General features: G+C 33.9%; 2 protein-coding genes across 2 annotated transcripts in view; both read right to left on the bottom strand.

Annotated features, from left to right (window-relative positions):
• The window catches only part of LOC111368767 (chaperone protein dnaJ 13), a 19942-nt gene extending 5937 nt beyond the window's left edge, over positions 1-14005 (bottom strand). Inside the window, exons 1-11 of the mRNA XM_022990199.1 lie at positions 13778-14005; positions 12527-12813; positions 11985-12182; positions 11791-11905; positions 11417-11503; positions 8908-8996; positions 6787-6871; positions 6278-6331; positions 3271-3351; positions 2732-2809; positions 1146-1385 (exon numbers count right to left, since the gene is read on the bottom strand). Coding sequence (XP_022845967.1) covers positions 1146-1385; positions 2732-2809; positions 3271-3351; positions 6278-6331; positions 6787-6871; positions 8908-8996; positions 11417-11503; positions 11791-11905; positions 11985-12182; positions 12527-12813 — 1314 coding nt within the window. The 5' untranslated portion in view covers positions 13778-14005. The remainder of the gene's footprint in view (positions 1-1145; positions 1386-2731; positions 2810-3270; positions 3352-6277; positions 6332-6786; positions 6872-8907; positions 8997-11416; positions 11504-11790; positions 11906-11984; positions 12183-12526; positions 12814-13777) is intronic.
• A 986-nt stretch (positions 14006-14991) lies between these two features.
• Positions 14992-18933, bottom strand: LOC111368768 (peroxisome biogenesis protein 19-2-like). The gene is made up of 4 exons (XM_022990201.1): positions 18632-18933; positions 18421-18469; positions 17936-18257; positions 14992-15333 (listed from the first exon to the last, which is right to left on the bottom strand). The coding sequence occupies exons 1-4, from the start codon at positions 18669-18671 to the stop codon at positions 15013-15015; spliced, it is 732 nt and encodes a 243-aa protein (XP_022845969.1). The 5' UTR covers positions 18672-18933; the 3' UTR covers positions 14992-15012.
• Positions 18934-20089: the final 1156 nt, after the last annotated feature.

Here is a 20089-nt window from a genome sequence, read left to right as displayed (position 1 = left end):
GGATGGGTAGAAAATATATATTGAGAAAAGAGTGGTCAACGGTGTAGTGCAGTTTCTTATTTTATGTATTGCTTCCAGTTATAAAATTCATAAGTTCTTTCATCTGTTCCTATCAAAATCACATAAACACCTATGCAATATTAGAATATGATAGCTGAGATAAACCATTTCAGTCTACCATCACGTCTCTTTGATATTAAACCATTACATTTTGACATCTACAAACAATTAAATGAAAACAAATGGAACCACATAAATAGATGCACACACGTGTTTTTTTTTTTTTGGGGGGGGAGGGGGAGAGAGTCATAAAAGGCTAGTCTAATGCTTGGTTTCAAGCTCAACACATTGCGGTGGTGTGGGCAGTGGAGTATGGTGTTTGTCCTGTGAGTTGTATGCTTCAGTTGGAGAGACTAACCTTGGGATGTGCCTCTTCTAACACAACATGACCAAGGGAAATGCCATAAAATGGAAACTCAACAAAGGGCTTCGAAATGCTAAACAAGAAACTTAAAAAGAACAAAACAGAAGAGGAGGCTTCTTTTTTAGTTGAAAACTAAATACTTTTTGTTGAATCACTTAATCTAAAAGTTTAAACTATTATAGAGGACCAGCCACATGTATATTATTATATTTTTGCATTCAACAAGCCCCCTTAAACGTAGATGGGCGTTTTTCCCGCCAAAGCCTAACACATTCACAATCTCATTTAATGGGTGATGGCGAAACTTGAAGTTGAAACCTTCGCGTGTTCTAATATCATGTTGACCCACAATTTAATACCAGGAATGCTAGATCAATACTTACTATTTATGTCTTTTTCATTTGACTTCCGATCAGGTTAATTTGTAATATTATGTCCTTATTTGGCAATATTCCATTTTCTGCAATTCCATACATATTTACTATTTTAGATATGTGAAAAGAACAGAGTTGTGCATATATTGCGCCGCAGGACGTGGTTCATCTTGCAGAAGGTAAGGACACTGCACCTTTCCTTTTCACCTTTTAAAACACTGGATACAACTAAGCACATGCATATTCACATTTTCATGGTGGAATGGAACCAAAATAGGAACAATAAGGTGATCATTGATCACCACTCACAAACAAAATATATTCAAGAGGTCATATAATAAACAAACCTTAAGTTGCCCAGATTCGTCAATGAGAAAGTTAAGAGGTAATGTAACATCTATGATTTGTGAAGCCACTTCATCAACATTTTCTTCGGGTCTATTTCTAGTCGTTAGAGCTTTGCGATTTCCATAAACTGCCTTTGTCACCACCAATCCACCCATCTCTAGTTGCTTGTTCCTCTTCCTATTCGCCACATTTTGTAATAGTTGTTGAGCTTTCTCGGCTGCAGCCCTAGCCTCTCGAACCTATGCAGAAGATATACAAGTCAAAAGAAGGGTCCATGGATCAGGTTGGGGGAGGAACATATTGGTATTGACATGGCTAAGATACAGACAACCAGCATAATTAACAAGGCAACAAAAATAGAGTCTCTTGACTACCCCAGCAGCAGTTGGTGTCTTCAAACATTCTGCCTACAACTAAAATTAGCAAAACATGACTTTAAACCAATTTGGACCAATTAATAAATTGCACCATGCAGAAGCAATAAACAAATCAATAGTTTAGTAGCCTATAAAGGGATATTCTACAAGAACAGTAATTAACAATTGAACAAGATCATAAATCCATCTAATGAGGAAAAATAAAAATGGCCTTATTCTGAATACCAAAGGGAGAAAAAAAAACGAGGTTTGCTACTTGCAGTCACACAATAAGGATATCTCATTGAAGGAGTTACAACTATGACCTTTTGAATTTCAAAGGAAAAAGGTAGTTTACCTAAATCAGAATAAAAATGTTTTGCCAATTATACTGAGGATCTGTGATGCTCAAAGCTGGTTGTGACATGACAATTTTGTAACACCATAGTTGCCATTTTAACATGACAATGAATGTATCCTTCATTCCATTTTCAAAATTAAGATATTATGATGTTTGAAGCATAACTCCACTTATTATTATTCTAATCAAATGTTAGAACAGCAGGATCAGTATTCAATTAGTAAAAGAAAATGAAAGGCAAAAATTTGGGAGGGGGGGGGGGGGGGGGAAAAATTAAAAAAAAAAAAAAAAAAAAAGGAAGATGAAGGGGGGGGGGGGGGGGGGGGGGGGATTCAGAATCATAAAAAATTATAGAATCTCAGCTCCCACTACCCCTTGACAGGCAAATTATTTTTACTTTCACTAATACAACACAGATAATTAATACAGCCTACATGGCATCTACAGAGTAAATATGTTGCAGCTAATTACCACTTAAAATGCTAATTAATTTTACACAACAAATTGACTTGATTGAATGTGTCCAGGAACTCAGAATATATATGTTCCACAGAAAATTGAAGCAACCTATACGGTACTGTTCAGAGTATTGACCTGATTGACTGTATATTAATTCAATAAAATCATTTGTTTGATGCAATTGATATTCATTGGGATCTCAGCCATTTCACAATCCACCAAAACAAGGTAATATGAGCTTCATGTTACAGAGTAATTGCAGTAAAACTAAGGAGCATATTTATAATATATGCCTTAAGAAGGTTACAAAGAGCTTGGTTCCTTGATCATGTCTGATAAAATCATCCACAATTAAGAAATGCACAAGACAACATACAAAAACAACCTAAAAGGATATGTAATAGTGTACCTGGTCTCGAGTCTTCTCAAGATTTTCCAAAAACTTCTGCTTTTCCCGTCTAAGATAATATGGTTTAAAAATAAATTTCTGCAAGTAAAGAAAAGAATGCAATAAAACAATTGGATACTCACAAGGTGAAACAAAATAAAAAATTTAAAAGACGCTTTTCATTGGTTGTGATCAATAATTGACAGTGCAGCAGGACACGACTTTCCAAAGCAGCAAGCATATTCAATTTATTGCCATCATGAGAAGTTTCATCCATTAGTAAGTAAAAACTCATAACAAGAAATGAATAATCTAAAAATTCAAATAATTTCAACATGTTATAAAATGGGTCCCTTCATTGTGAAGCATCTTGAGCATGTGCAAGTTATTTGCAACATAAATAATCAAAATCCTCTGAAGGCAAATTCAAAAAATGATAATATCAAATAAAACTATTTACTTTGACATGCACCACAGTCTACCATTTGTTCTTAAACATCTTGCAGAGGCCAAATTTTAACTGATATACTCCATTAAATTTCAGAGACTAGAATCCAAACCTTGAGCGTAAAATAAAGTGATGCTGGAATGACGAGTGCTCCAGATGCAAATACCGGGTTCAAATGATTGGAGAGCAAAATCTACAAGAAATAGCATATCAGTATTACATAAACTTATGTTTTCTGATAGTAGTAGTACGAGATAAAACAACTCTTAAGTTATAATAATTAGCAAGAGAAAATACAATATATCTTCCCCAAAAGGTATTGGTAACCCACCTAAGCGATGCATGTCAAGGTTATATGTGTTTGCCAGAAATGTTTATGTTACTTCAGATAATAGCAACATAATAATTGTCCACATTTATGTAAGCATAGCCAGTCATTGAATCTAAATGCCATATGATGATCAAAATGTTTTTTTATAATTTTGCACAAGCAAGGATGCATCACCAAGGCAGCATCTGGGTAAGTAATTATGGCAGACAAATCGAGAGAAGACCAAAACTATTAAAGAACTCCAAGACAATTAAAAATATAGACCAAAATTGCGTACTGAACTGGTCAAGGTTAATGGAGTTTTGGGGTCAAGATGGGAATTTAAACAAATCTGACTGACTACGAATCTTCCCATTAATTTTTTTTAATCTGATTATGCAAATTGCAGAAAAACGAGATCTTTGTCTAACTGTGCCATTGTGCACATGAATCTTTCACCTTAGACTTGTATCTCTGCCATAAAATTAAAAGCATGTCAATTTGTCAAAAAAAAAAAAAGTAGTGTTCTCATGGTATTCAAATGGAAGCTACTGTGGAGTTTGGGATAAATATAGAGTAGCTAACCTTGGTGGGGGACTGGCTATGAAGCATTTGAGGCTACCTTATGGAGGGAAACCAAATTCACCTCAATTCTATCTAGCATTTGTGTAATACTATAACCCCTATTTAAGATACGTAAGAAGCTCTCTCCAAATATGAAAAAAAAAATGAGGGATTTTGTTGTGGGAAGGAAAAGGAGAAGGTCAGACCAATTTCTTGGTTCCTTGGATTAAATTGTTAAAAGTAAAGAGAAAGGGGGTTTGAGAACAGAAAATCTAGTAAATAAAAATTTAAAATTCACCTCTAACACCCACTGAACAGAACTCTCTCGGGTTTAGGTCATTAGAAGAAAATATGAATTCAAATAAACAGATGAATATCTAGCGTACCTTCAAGAGGCTCGTTTAGAAGTCATTGGGAGTTCATTTATCACAGAATTAACACATTTCTATATTTCATTGTGGAAGGTTGGTATCGCTGTATGGTTGATAAGATTCAGCCCCCGTTAGGCCCCCATTAAATTGAATTATAATGAGAGGAATAGTGTTTTTTTGAAAAATGAGTTGTTGTAAAAGAATGAAAGTTTTCGATTTACGTGTGTAATACTATTTTATTGAAGTTTGTGTGGTTGAAAATAGGAGAGAGAAAAATTTAATTTAAATTGATGAGATTTAAAGGGGGCCAAACACGGGCTCATTCATAGAAGTACATTTAGAAAGACTCTACTTCATTATATTATGCTTTACCTAGACACCGTAGACAATGTTTAAAAAGGAACAATTGCGTACCCGAGTGGTACAAGGTGTAAGCTTCTAGGCAATTTAAGGCATAAGCCTCGAGATAGACCAATAAATAATTTAAAAGAATTTCACAATACAAAAGTATACTCATATAAATCATAAGCCATCTTAAAATTCCATATACAACTAACAAACAAAATTCAAAATTCAAAACAAACTTAAAATAGGAAATAATAAGTTCTCAATTAGAATTACGTAAAAAAATTATAATCCGTTACTAGGATAGAAATAAATCTAAATTTCTAATATCTCACTAATATGATCTTTAATGAAATCATCAAACATCATTCTCATCATCACTATAAGTTTCTTCTCCTTTTGAGTTATCTTCCACTTACGTTGGTATTTTTCATTCTCCTTTTCCTTTCGTGTAGGCAAAAAATGAAAAATAAAAGAATCTGTAAAACATTTTAGGCTATAATGAAATAGACAGCCCAAAAGTTAAGGCATGTAATAAAGATCTAAAATTTGTGAGGACAAATGAACTAACAACTAGTCACCTTGAGGCATAAGCCTCATGAAAGGCACTTAAGGAGCAAGATTCGAGGCATATTATGGAAACCTTACATGAGGCAGGATTGGAGGCAGAAACCTCAAATAATTTTTTTAAACAGTGATGATAGATTATCCTCAAAGGTTCCATTAAAGAAGTCTTTCAAGCAACTATCTAGATTAGAATTGAAGTTTTCGAGCGTATAAATATATTGAGGGATCTTCTTAACCATTCATAAGGGCGAAAGAGGCTGTGGTCCTTAATTCTTCTAGGTCTCTCTTATTTCATGCTCTGATTGACCCTAAAAGTCTCCCTTTTTCAGCCATAATCTTTATTTGGAAAATAATGCCCCTCAACGAGTAAAATAATCAGTTGATTTTGGATCAGGGAAGAATGCTTCTTTGTGTTGAAGAGCATGGGGTCATCAGCATCTTTTATTATTTGGCTTGGAAGGAATAGTGGAATTTTTAAAGGAAAAGAATTACACTATTGTCTCAACTCTGAATGGGGCAAGGCTAATTTCTATCTTCGCTCTGGATCAACAAAAAACTTCAATAATTTCCTTTACTTGATAACTCTCAGCTGGATTAGATATTTAGAGTTGCATTTTCCGGCTAGAAGACATGCCTTGTGCTCTGAATTGCATGTAATGCTTTTTTCACTTTTCTGTTAATAAAATTCTTGTTTCTGTACAAAATAAATTCTCATTCATAAAGTTTCAGCATTATTCCTTCTGTTTAAAAAACTTATGTGATTACATTCTAACATTTACAAAACAAGAAGAGCATTTCGTCTTAGGCAGTAGAAAGCCAGAAGAATTGGAACCTCAATCAGTATGTGTTAAAACTGGTAAAATGCAAGGAGAGAAGCAAATTTATGGAACAGAAGTTCCACGCGGGTCATTTGAACGGGTCCACAACTACAAGAACCAGACTGAGTTTGAGAATGCACTTACAGGAACAATCAACTTTTGTCCTCCACGATGAAGTTCAAATTTCCAAAAAATTCCCTAGCAGTAATAAAGTTAAAAAGTAAGAAGTCGAATACTGGAAGGGACCTAATATATGAGCTAAAAACATGTACAGGAAACCAGATCTCATAACTGAAATGCAATGTGAAGGAAGCAGCATTAAGCAGATATAGCTCTTGTTTGACACCTATTTATAATCGGCCAAACCACTTTTTATCCACATATTTTGTGGGATCCACAAGTTTTATCCATTTATCCTTCACTTATTCCTATATATTCATAATCTAAATCGATTATAAATAACCTCCAAACATGCTTTTAGACAAAATCTGGTTTGCTGAAGTACTCCTTGATACTGTTCCAAACATTTTTCTAGTCAATGAAACAAGGATTTGCTGTCACCCACTTCTTAAATATGAAGGTTTCTAATTATGACATATAACTACAAAGAACGGTACAATTTTCTGAAATATGTGTGAACTTCATAGATTCACCTGAAGTCCTATTGTATACAACATCCGAATGGTTGTGAAGTTGGATATCTTTCTTCCACCCCCTACTTCAAGTTCAAGCCCACTACTGCAAAAACAGATAAATGTCACAAACACAAGGAAAAGTCTAATTGAAATATCTGAATAACAGTGCAAGCACAAAAAGAATCTTCTGATATAAAAGATATAGAAGGGTTGAAAGGCTTTCTTCCATCCTGAAATTCCAGGAATCCCTTTATTGTATTTTGAAACAGCAACCACAATGTCGCAATTGTGAAGCCCAACCAGTTATCTTGGCCAAAAAATGTTGACAATGTGAATGAATTGTAGGTTACACAAAACAGATACTCAAAAACTATCATGAAATCTGGATTTCACATCTCACATGAAAGAAAACTAAAATCAAATGTTCATCACGTAGTATTGAAGCAACAACTAATCCAAAAATCAAAAAGCCCACAACTGATGGTGTGGATGTATTTCTCTACCATAGCATGCAAAATATTCAGGTTATTTATCAATGTTGGAAATGTTCAGCAGTTGACAGGCCTATATGATTTTTACTGCTAGAATTTCTGAAAGAAACCGAAACTGAAAGGGATGGGAAGATTTTGAAAATAGTATTCAAAGCAAAGCTATTAAATTATATTCAATCAACTTCTATGTTGTGTGATATTAAAGATTCACTTTTTAAATCAATGGTTCATATATGTATATATGACTTCGAAAGCAAAAGCAAGAATTCTTGGTAACAAGTAGTTGGTGGTGCGGACAAAGTAGTCCCAACTCCCAAGGTCAATACAATTTGATTTTTAGCAAAGGACAACAAAAAATTGAGACATGTAATTTGTTAAAAGACAATATTTAAACCATTCGATCGTCCTATCTCATAGCTTAAGCTTTTAAATCAAGTACGTTAACATGGTATCAGAGCAAGCAAATATCTCGAGTTCAAGTCTTGCTAACACCCATTTATAAAATTGTGCAAGTGTAGGGCTTTGGTTGGAAAAAATAAATTTCGGCTACACATGAAGGAACGTATTGAAGACGATATTTAAATGAAATACAATTTAAGCTTTTAGATCATGTGTTCAAAAGCTGATCAATTTTCTATGCATACAGATGCAAGTATATTAGGGATCTTATCAAAGCTGGTGCTAAAAGACTACAAAGAAATCAAGTTCTTATAACTGTATTTAGGTGATCAAGGAGATGTGTGTTTGCTTCGGGCTTGTGGTACATATCAACTTTGGTGACCTGCACCACAGCCATTCACATTTCGACTCTCAGAGAATGTGCTCAGGAGAGAGACTGGCAAACTTCTCGCAGAAGGTTTGCTTTGGATTTAAAAAGAGAAGCTGACAATAAACCCATAAATGATGGAAATGTGTTTTCCCAAATGAAAGCAACTAATAAATTATGTGCTGTTTTAATCTAAACAAAAATCTCTGTCAACGGTAATGGGGAATAAACAGACAAATGAACTTTTTGGCATCTGATAATTTTCTTTTTGGTTTCCCAAATAGGCACTTTTGAAGATCTTATTAATTTTTTCTCCCTTCGTCTGGAGTTTGAAAATCTTAGTCAAAATATACACAGAAGCAGTCTATCACAGGATGATATTTGTCCAATGCGCTCATTATTGGAGTATAATATAGATTTTACCATTAAGGAGCTGTCTTCTAACATCAGTAAGATAACTAATTAACTCAATACATGGTGAATATTAACAAGTGCGGATATATTCGCTTAAACTCAGCCAGTTAGCCCAATCCTGAAACAAAAGCAGCCGATAAAGGCTCAGCTCGTGTTTACTACATGACAATATATATACACACATGATAGCTTATTTTTTAATGATACTCTTTGTTTCACAATCGCAGAAAAAAAAAGAAGAGAGAGAGAGAGACCATGGACTAATATATAAATTGAGCCAAATACCAAGAACATATAAAGATATATCATTTTCCACACCAATTTTTTTCCATGAGACTCCACTCCTTATATACAATATATTGACACCCTGGGAGCAGAACTTGCAGTCTATGTTAACTATGCAAACATGAATAAGGTAATTGGTCATTTTTAGGAAATAACATGGGAGAGAAAAATCAACAGCCTTACCTTCCAACTCTGCCTGCAATTCGCCCATGAGATTTTGAGGAGAAGCGGTGGGTGTAATGGCCCACTGCGCCAAAAGAACCTGTGCCAATCTACAATATAAAGAACATGAATGATGAGATGGCATTTATTAAGCCTCCGCTTGGCCCCCATTAAATCTCATCAAATTAAATTAAAATTTTCTCTCTCCTATTTTCAATTCACACAATCTTCAATAAAATAATATAACATGTAAATCGAAAACTTTTCATTCTTTTACAACCGTCCATTTATCAAAAAAACACTATTCCCCCCCGAGGAAGCATGAAAAAAAAAGCTTTATGTATTATCTTCACTTCCTTTGGAAAACATCCACACGCAATAATTATTTGAAAAATAAAACCTAAAATGTTGAAGCACTAAGAAGAAAGTTCAAACCGAAAATGCAGAATCCAAAATCCAATTGAGCCTTCAGAAAATTACAGGAGATGAGAAGTCCCCCTGTACATTACTTATTTAGACTGTAGAGCTCAAACTACGAAAAATTTTGTCAGAGAAAGTCCAAAATTTAGAAGCACCTATGAAAGATGTTCCCCTGCCCATAGAATCCTGAAAATCATAAAAGCGTGACTTAAGGACAGAAATCTTTTGGGTGACTGTCAGAACCTCATGAACAGCTTTAACATTCCGCTGCTTGAACCCAGAATTTTCTTGCCCACACTCAATTTAAGGCGAGGATGGATAAAATATCAGTAAAACATGCAGACTGAACAAAAACTTTCAAGAACTAGTAAGCCCATGTAAAAGATGTTACAGAACAATAAGCCAGGAAGAAGGAGATTGGCCCCGAGGATATTCCCTGGAGCTCTATAAAATAGAGCAAACACGTAATTTCATAGAAAACTGATTTTCCAGTATTAACTCAAAGTTCATGGAACTAAATAGAAATATTTATAAATTCTTTGAGTTCAGGGAGAACTTTATTGGATAAGATTGAAGCATGTATCCCATAATCCAGCCAACTAGATATAGCCCCTATTTGGTCCCCATTCTCTAAAACTTATTTTTTACTCAAACTAATTTTCAACCACACATTTCATGGGATCCTCAACTTTTCAATCACATATTTCATCAACTTTTCTCAAAATCTACTAAAAATATAATTTTTAACTAAACCAAATAGGGGGATAGTAAATTCAATTTTGCTAGCCAGTGGAAACTACTCCCTCCATCCCAATTATATAGGCTGAGTTTCATTTTTCTCTTGTCCCAAATACATAGGCTTGTTTCCTAATTTATAATATTTTATTTTATTTCTTTACCAATATACCCTTATTCAATTTTCACCACTTAATATGCCAACTTCTTGAGATTATTCAAATACACACATTCTCACTTCTTGGAAAATGTAACAACTCTCATTTCTTCTTCTTCAAATTAAATCACTAAAATTCTTTTACTAATTCTAATAATAATTTATTACTACATTCTGAAAATTAAATTGGGGTAAATTACGAAAGATCTTCGCAAAAATTAATTTACCAATGACATTAAAGAAGATTTCTTAATCCGTGTGAAAAATGAACCAATCCTATATAATTGGGACGGAGGGAGTATATTTATTCCAAGGATATTACCAAGCAGTGGAAAGCATGGAAAAATGAAATAATTTCTCAGCAGAAGTTATAGGAAAATCTTTTTCTCATCATCTTAAGTTCTAATAAATGGATTCTAGCATATATAATACTACAGCTGAAAAAGCACATAAAGATAAATCACATGATTGTTCTTTGTGTTGTTCAGATACCGGATGAGCAAGCACTAGCTAGCAAAAGTATATCAACTAGTTGGATGATAGTGAAAAGTCTTTCAAGAAATTTGTAGTGATAAGAAAATTGACACACATGGTTTAATTGTCTGAGTGTGTGTGAGGGTGTGTGTGTGTGTGTGTGAGGGTGTGTGTGTGAGTTTATTTGCTAAATAATCAAGATATGTGAACTAGTTTCTCAAAGAAATTCCCACACCAAAAAAACTGCGCAAGCATTACTGCAATATATACATCGGTTAGCCCTTTGCCAGGTGAAAAAACACAACAGAACTTATCATTTCAATCATATCATTCAGCATTGTCGCCTGGGTGAGATTAAAAAACTCATGAAGCAAGAGTTGGTTTGGTATTCTGGCATATTAATTGACTACAATAAAGTTTCCATTCAAAGAAACAGTTCAGAAAATCAAATTTGTGAGAACTCTAGTAAATGATCGATCGTGCATTATTTTATGCTAGAATTGACAAGATGACAAACATGTTAATTTGATAATATCAAAAATAATACGTGAAAAACACTTAGTAATCTTCGAATTTCTAGAATCATAAGAATCATATCTCAACTTCCATTATTAACATACAATTTCATGCATCTCTTAGTTTTCATCCTAAGAATAAGGAAAAACAATCAGTACTTTCAAAGTACATATGCTGCAGTTAGCAGTGAAAATAATTTATGCAGTACAAGAAAAATAGAAGTACTACCTTAATCTCTCCGGACGCAGCACTTTTCTGCTCTTTCTTTTGCCATCCAACACCTATAGACGACTCTGGACCTAAAATAAGTTCTATCTGGAAGGTGGAAAATGTAGTAAATAATTATTATAATTACAAAAAGAAAAAGTCAATATATAGCTTAAAACAATTTAGAGAAGCTGTAAAATATGGTTAGCCATGTGCTTCAACTTGACCCATACAAATTGGTAGAGACTAATTAGAAGCCAACTATACAAACTTCCCATCATATATCTAGATGGTAAACAGGCTCATGGAAGCCTAGAAACGTAGAAACTACTCCAAGATTAGTCATACTCGTCATGCGTGCAGGAACCATCTTGTGCCACAGAGAAAAAGCTTACATTTCCATTTGTTGTCTCTGAGAGTTGACGAGTCCATGTATTAGAAAGATTAATTGAACCATCTCTCAAAGACATGGCAAAGCCCATTGTTGCAGTAGAGTGAAGAGACAATTGGCTGAAATAAAAAAGCCAACAACAAGTCACTCAAGACATAAGAGCTAAATATGAGAAAACATTAGGGACCATCACCCTACCGAGAAGTTTGAATTCCGATTAGTGCTCGCAAACCAAGAGAACCCATGAATTCTACAGAAGAAACTGAAGACATCTGATGCCTAAGGACCACCGATGCAGCACCACCACCAGAATTCCCATTAACAGCCAAATTACCGCCCAAGGAAATGGCATTGTGTTTGGACATTTTAGAATGAACTTCACTGGCCATGGCCATCCTGACGTTCATACATAAAAACATTAAAAGAAAGATGAGCACAAGATATTGGCTCTTATCCCAAAGTATGCTAAATGAAGACAATGCATTACAACCAATATAGTAGATTATGAATAAAATAGTTTTCAAATCCTGAACCAGTTGTCAAAACTTTACTTCTGTGTTCAACACTTGAATGATGAGAAGAAATTTCTAGCAGCATAAAGCACCATGATCATTAATGCATAACATTCGCTTGATACACAATAGACTTCTACAAGAGTCAATGCCAACCAGTAACAAATATCACTTTATTCGAACAGAGGGAATAAAAGAAATGAACAAGGCAAAATAATATAGTTATACCCTCTCATAATGCCATCACCCTCTAAAAACTGTGGCCATGATAAATTTGCGAGAATCGAACCAGAAGGTTGGACATGTGCTAAGACCTTTTCTTGTTCCTTCTGACGCCGCAATCTCTCAAGTTCTTCCTTGATCTCTTCAACTTTATTCAGTTTGGGACCAAGCTCCAAACCAGATGTTAATCCTTCCATACCATATATATCATAAATTTGCCTTTTATTTTGATCACATAAAATTTCATAGGCTTCACATATTCTTTGGAAGTTCTCTGTAGCTATTTCCTTCATCTGAAAGAAGTGATGAACACAATCTCAATAAGTAAAAAAAAAAAAAAAAACGAAAGGCCAACAATGACCTCAATTACTTTGTCCCCACCCTAGAAAAGGAAGAAAGAAGAAAAGAAAAGGATACCAATGATCAAAACGTGAAAGTTCCAAAGACAGAAACATCTGCATTCAGATGCAATGTAATAACTATAAACCCAACCCCAGCATGCCAACAAAGGAAATGGGGGCACAAAAAAACTTGCCTAGGAGAAGAATATTCTTGCTTGAGCATAATTATAAACACATAATCAACAGATCGCGACTGAGAAAACTACTACATGATGTGAACAGAACAAAGCCAAATGCAATTGAACAAAATGCTAATTAATCTACTACGGCCAGGTTTAATAAAATCCAATTGCAGTTCAATTAGATGAACAAGGTTGAGTAGCTTGGTGTGTTTAAAAAGGCAGAATCAAGTAATGTTCCTTTGTGACGAGGCAGAAGCCGCGAGGCATTTTCGGTCGTAAGATTCACCATAAACCCAAAAAAATGTCAAATAATTATTAAAATGCAAAATAAATGTATAATAAATCATAAACGGTCTTCAAAATTCATAATAGAACAATATAAAATGAATAAATAAATAAAATTACAAAGTAACAAAAAAGAAACTATTACTTTAGTTGGTAGGACAGTAGATTATTACCAAAATAGGTCTTTAAGGAACACAGTCTTTAAATGTTTTAGTACTAGTCGATTCCCAAGGTGGGTTAATCAGAAAATACGTACAATCTTTAAAAGTTTGGTAAACTTTAGCAGGTTTCCAAAAGGGGGTCAATCATAATTTTTAATGTTTTGTAGGCACACACTTAAAACAAAATAAATAAGCTAATAAAATTAAGGAACGTGTCTCACAAGCCTTAAGAAGTGTGCCTTACTCAACTGAAGCATGCGCATCAAATTACTGCATTACAATCAGTACCTTTGAGGGGTTGATGTTCGCCTCTCTTTAACTTGACTTCAATCGAGATCTTTTAATGCATCCACACATGGTTACGGTTGACGAAATAGTCGACAATTGCATTTTAGTCCAACAGGTTGCACAAAGATATCAGTTACAAGAAAATTACGCATACGTCCCATGTAAGTTCTAGTAAACATGCTTACTTCCATGAAAGATATATTGTAATTTTGGTTGTCGTACATCTAAAAAGGCTTAATTGAGTATCGATTTCCTGTAATTGTAAAATAATTCAAAAGAATATAAAAGTATAAAAATATAACCATAAATTCATAATAAATCATAAAACATCTTGAAAATCAATAAAAAGATGAAATTAATAGTATAACTTGCGAACAAACTAAAAATAAAAACACATTATAAGTTCTCAAATTAATAATTACATAACAAATTGTAATCTACTAATGTAAATAGAAGCAACCTACATGCCTCATATATCATTACTACAAATAGAATAATTAAAATATTTAATTCTTCCATCCCTCGTCACAATAAGATTCTTATAATTCTTTATGCTTCTACTCCACTTGCGAAGTGCATAAGGAAAGATAAAAAGGAATAGGAAAAAAAAACTGTACTCTACGCTATAAAAAATAATACAAACGATCACCCCCTAACCCAAGTCGTCTGGGTCCACCCCTGGCGTCAGATACTACGACTATTTCCAAAGAAAAATTGGCACCAACAAAATCTCATCTCGGTACCAAACTAGAACCCAAAAGCTACAACACATGAATATTTTGGATGACTAAGAGTAACCCTCTGATGTGTAACCGCAAGTCAGCTACTAAATAAAACCTTATCCTCACCGTCTGCTAATTTTAAGTACTGACAAGGTTAAAACAAATTAGAGGCACAAATCTGTGCCGTGGCTGGGACCGGGACTAGGACGTGCCTAGGGCTGACCTTCCATTAGAGTTGGGCACGACATAGCATGGTCTATGTCCAGGACGTGCCTAGGGCTGGCCCACCACTAGAGCAGGGCAAAGATACGACTTGGTCCATGACATGACTGCCCCCCCCCTCACCCCCACCAAAAAAAAAAAAAAAAAAAAAAGCTACTAGAGTTTGACCTATAAAACATATTGGATCTAGGTTTTAATAACAAATCTGACATGACTCCGGTATCATTAGCAGCACTTAACACATTATAAATGAATTATGTTTAAACGGCAAGAAGCAATCACATATTGCACTTACAGTTGTCCAAGATTTGATAGATCAAAATCTGGAGCAAGCTCTTGCACAATGTCATTGGGTGGTTGACCACACTCTTGCATTTTCTGCATGAGCTCAACAATCTTGTTGAAGTTATCTGGCTCACTATCATAAACTTGATTTAGGTCTTTTATAAGCTCATACTGGTGGAAATAACGTGCATATTCTTCATTGGATAAGCTTGGTTTATTGTCTTCCAACCATTTCGGATATCTTTCTCCAATCTCTTTCATAGGTTCGTGAAGAATTTCCTTTGACAGAAGCTGCTGCATCATGGTCTCCACCATTGACTCCATATCCTATAAAAATAAGACAAAAGCAATGGATACTCATTTTTATCAAGTGTAAGTTTGTCATTATAGGGAAAAAGAAAGGACACGGAAAATGTTAGACTAAGTTTAAAGTAACTTAAACTTACTCTTAAGTAACACTGTTGCATAAGTTACTTTTTTATTACAAATGGCATGTCAACGATAATGTGCAAATCTATATATTATTCACCATGATCTAAAAGACCCAAAGAAAGAGAGAGAGAATAAGTATCATTCGTATAATAATCTAACAAAAGTGACGTTTTTCTAATTCATGGCATCATTCTGTATATTCTTCTACATTACAAGGTGTTACTGGAAGATGTTCGCAATTATAGTTGGGAAGAAAGAGAGACAGAAAAAAGAGAATTCCTGCTGATTGTTCCATTACCGACAAAGATATCTACCAGCCACAACTACAAAACAATAATATAGATATTTACCACTTTACGCCCAAGAATAGTATTATATAGAAGATTGAGATATTGCATAAGCAGTGGCAAGGGGGCAAAAGGTTGAGCAAATCTCAATTTTGACATCCCCAGTGGGGTTTAAGTAACAAGCTGGCAAAATTAACCTCCAAAAATTACTAAAAGAGATATAGCCAAGGTAACACAAAAATGCTCCCATGCATGCTTGTGCAACTTATATCCTAGAAAACCAAAAAATTCAAGGAATGACGTTTCTGTATCATAGATTTTAATAGACACAAAAATGTATAGCTTTCCATTGCATTATCTCCATGAGTAAATTTCAGTCTGGCTACTTACTTCAATTTGCCTTTGTTTACTTAATTAATGGAAGATTGAACCCCATCTGACTATAACACTTATCTTACAGTCTTGCCTGTTAAATTGACTTGTGTAAGTGAATTGGAAATTTGGAATAAAGCTCCCCCCTCCACTAAGTGCAACTTATTAGCTTGCCTATCATCTCCTTCCAGGTTCAAAGATCTTGTATACAAAAATAGCCACTAAAAATGCATGTAACAGCTAGATTCTTGGCGTACAAATAGGGAACATCTTCAATAAACAAGGTGATAGAGTAAACAGACTTCAGGTGGCGTGATCATTATTAAGGGGGAAGAAGGAATTCATGAACCTTGATGCCCCGTGAAGATGCCTTCAACAAACAGTCCTAGTTCAGCAAAGGCTGTAGTTGGTCATATGTCTATTCCTCTCCATCTATACATATGTGGTGAGAGATAAACCCCACCGCCCACCCCAAAAAAAAAAAGAATTTTATAGAAAGCATCAGCAGAAATGAAATTAACTGGATTTACACTTGAAGCAGTCAGTGAATCATTAAGTCCACGGAAATTTGTGGGATGGACATGCAAAATTTTCAGAAGTGAAAAATTTAGTGGTAATAGACCAATAAGAGATGAGGTGGCATTTCAATAAACATCTGAGAAATTGGCAACAATATTTATGGTGGTGATGAGAAAAAGAGGAAGCAATTAGCATGGGTAAAGAGCAGTAATTCTTTTTTAGGGATCTTGGAGGAACAAACATTTTAACTTTGTAGAAGTGGATTCAGCTATTACAAGTCCCCAAAACCGAATGGCAGGCGTATTTGCAAAAACAAGCACAGAAATATAATATCAATAATAGAATCAATTGGAATGTGAAATATTTGGTGTTTGAGGAAGAAGTATTAGCTAAAAGGAAATAGATTCCTCGTGTAGAGTTTCAACATGCTAAAATCAACTCATAAATTTTGGGTAGAATCTTCATTGAAATTACAGGTAGATCAACAACTATTTCCCAATTTCATAAATGTATATCATTTGAAACACCAGTTGTAAATCTCGTGTTCTGAATTAGAATTCTACAAACCCCACTTGTGATCAACTACGGCCACTGCCATTACACACTCTTCTTGCTGCCACTACCATCTTTTGAAAATTTTGATAATATATTATAACCCAGTTTCATATACAATATTTTTTCAAACATCTGATAACACATAGAAATAGGATAAGTGACTATTGATATCGTCCAATTCACTCTCTCAAAATCTGATTCCTATTTATTTTACAAAAAGTGAAGTAACCCCGCTCCCCTTCCATATCATCCAACTTCCTTACATACCAAATAGAGCCTCTAGATAATTATAAGAGAGATTCTAATGCACCAATTAAGTCTTCAAGGATGGGGATGCCAGAACCTTCCTATGGTATTAAACAAAAAATTAACAATGAAACTATTACCGGTTTAGGCATCAACATCTTCAGATTATGTTGTTGCTTAGGCATCAAATGATGTACATTTTCCTCTTCTAGATTTACATAGATCGCATACAAGAAGTAAAATTTGGCATTCTGATTCGCCAACAAAGTATCTGTATATGCACAAAGGCAATAATAGCCAAAGATCATCCACATTCTTGATCCATTTACAAACAAGAAAACTTCCACATAATAGACTTGCTAACAAGGTACTAGATATACAAGAAACTACATTAACCTTAACATTACAACACATGTCAAATCAGAACTAAAAATAACAATCATTTCCGTTCAAATGAATGAGCAATTCATATTTGCACAAAAAACATGAATTCAAGAAAATACAGCAAGAACACCAACCTGAGAGCCAGCAAGTTCCTCAAACTGTTTAACCCAATCCTCAATCATCGCATCATTCCCGAAATTTTCTCCACCCGGTGGAAGTTTCTGACCTGTCACTGACTCTAAACCTTTGACAGCTTCCCTCGTTTGCTCTCTTAGCTTATCAAGAGCCTCAGAAACATGGGACTCCCCCTTTGCTACCTTTTGTTTGCCCTTTTTCTTACTCTTCAAATCAGGCAACCCCATCCCCAATCCTTGAACACCCCCACTTGACAGTGAAGATGAACTATCTTGCTTCTTCTGTCCCTTACCATCATCAATCTTTTCATTACTCACACCTCTATAAACCCAAAAATGAAAGAAACAGAAGAGTAACAATCCTTTTCAGTCATTGTTCAAAATCAAAATAAAAAACTAAACCCTAAAACATTAAATTATGATATTATACATGTACACATACAGATAGCTATACATCAAGTGATAGAAACAAATAAAAGTTGGACCTTTGAGCAGAAGAGGTGAGATTGAGGTTCTGAAAATCATCCAAAGCACCTGCAAAATGTTCAAAAAACATAAAATTCACTTTCTGGCTGTGTTTATATCTCTTTGTGTGTATTTAGTATTTATGTATGGACACAGATATATACAAACACACACACACACACACACACACACACACATATAAGATTCAAAAAGAAAGACGGGTTTTCTTACTGTCAAGAAGCTGGTCCAAATCCTCGGAAGGGTCAGCCATGGATATCTGTTTTCCCAATTTCCTTTCTTTACAGATAGTATTTAGAGACCTATATCATACGACTAATATAAAAGGAAAAAAATTCCTTGCCAGTAAAATTTAAAATCTATAATTGTGGGTTAAAGGAATGGAGTTTTATGAGACTCTGCAAAAGTGAGTTAAAGCGTGTCATCCATCGGAGTTATCGAAGCCGCCGAGAAATATCCAATTCAGCGTTTTGCTTTAGAGCTTGTTTGTTTGGGATTTTAATTTAATTAAAATCAATTTTTTTATCGTTATTTCATTATTTTAATCGTTATTTTTGAATTTTTTTCTCTCAAGTAAAATTCACTTTATCTCTAACTGTGAAAAAATCAATTATTAAAATTTCTACCAAACAAGCACTTAGCTATTAACAACGTCAAATTTAGATGAATAGTTTTTTAAACAAAATTAAATTATTTTGACAGAGTAAAAAATATAGGAATGACAGTTTGGCTAAGTTCTAAATATTTTTTCAATAAATATATTATCATATCAATTTTTATTTATTCATTATAATTAAATTTTTTTGATAAATACACTACAATTATGTTATTGATACAGCCTAGTCCATTTAACAAATAAGTGGTACACTGGTACACCTCTCTCTCACAAAGACAAATGAATGGTTTGTTTACATTTGGAAAAATGAATAAATAATAAAAAATAAAATTGTTTGTTTTCTAACTTGTACCTACAAGAAAAGTGATAATGATAAATGAAAGTGTTTCTCTTTGAATTATTTCATGGATATGGCTATTTGTAGGAGGATTTTTATTATTGGAATAAGAATTTGAGTTTTTTTACTCTTGATTTTCAAACGTCCATAGATTATCTTCTAATTGATATTTGAAAAGGACTAATTCCTAATTTCCTGGTGAAATAAGAATGCTTAATTTATATCCAAGGACACGTAGAAACTCAAATGAAATTGTCATTAGATTCAAGAACCCATTCTCGTTAAATAAAATAAAAATATCAAAAAAAAAAAAAAAAACTAATAGTATGATTAAAAATAAGAGAAACTCGGATCATATTTAAAAAATTATAATACTAAGTAAAGATAAAGAAATAAAAAAGAGAAGAAAAAGGAAGTTTAGCCCCTGTTTGGTTCTCATTCATTTCTCATTAAAATAAAAAATATGACCATTATTCATCACATCAAGCCACCAAATTTGAATTTTTATCTCTTATATAGAGCCCGTAACAACTATATTTTTCATTCTCATTCTTTCAAAAATGAGAAACAAATAGGGCTTAATGGTGTTAAGAGGCCTTGGTGTACATAAGAATTAAAGAGATCATTACGTACTGTGTCATTTTATTTATGTCCAATTCAGTAAATATGGAAAAATAATTAAAAATGTGGTGTAACAAAAAAATTCATAGTGGCAATA

The sequence above is a fragment of the Olea europaea genome, chromosome 19, assembly GCF_002742605.1.
Source record: "Olea europaea var. sylvestris chromosome 19, O_europaea_v1, whole genome shotgun sequence".
Taxonomy (NCBI): domain Eukaryota; kingdom Viridiplantae; phylum Streptophyta; class Magnoliopsida; order Lamiales; family Oleaceae; genus Olea; species Olea europaea.
This window is presented reverse-complemented; position numbering and strand designations above follow the sequence as displayed.

Excerpts from the sequence above, each read along its gene's own strand:
- LOC111368768 (XM_022990201.1), bottom strand. The coding sequence starts at position 18,671 with ATGGCTGACCCTTCCGAGGATTTGGACCAGCTTCTTGACA. Across the intron at positions 18,258-18,420 it reads CTCACCTCTTCTGCTCAAAG|AGGTGTGAGTAATGAAAAGA; the intron begins GTCCAACTTTTA and ends TTGGGTTTATAG. Across the intron at positions 15,334-17,935 it reads AGGAACTTGCTGGCTCTCAG|GATATGGAGTCAATGGTGGA; the intron begins GTTGGTGTTCTT and ends TTATTTTTATAG.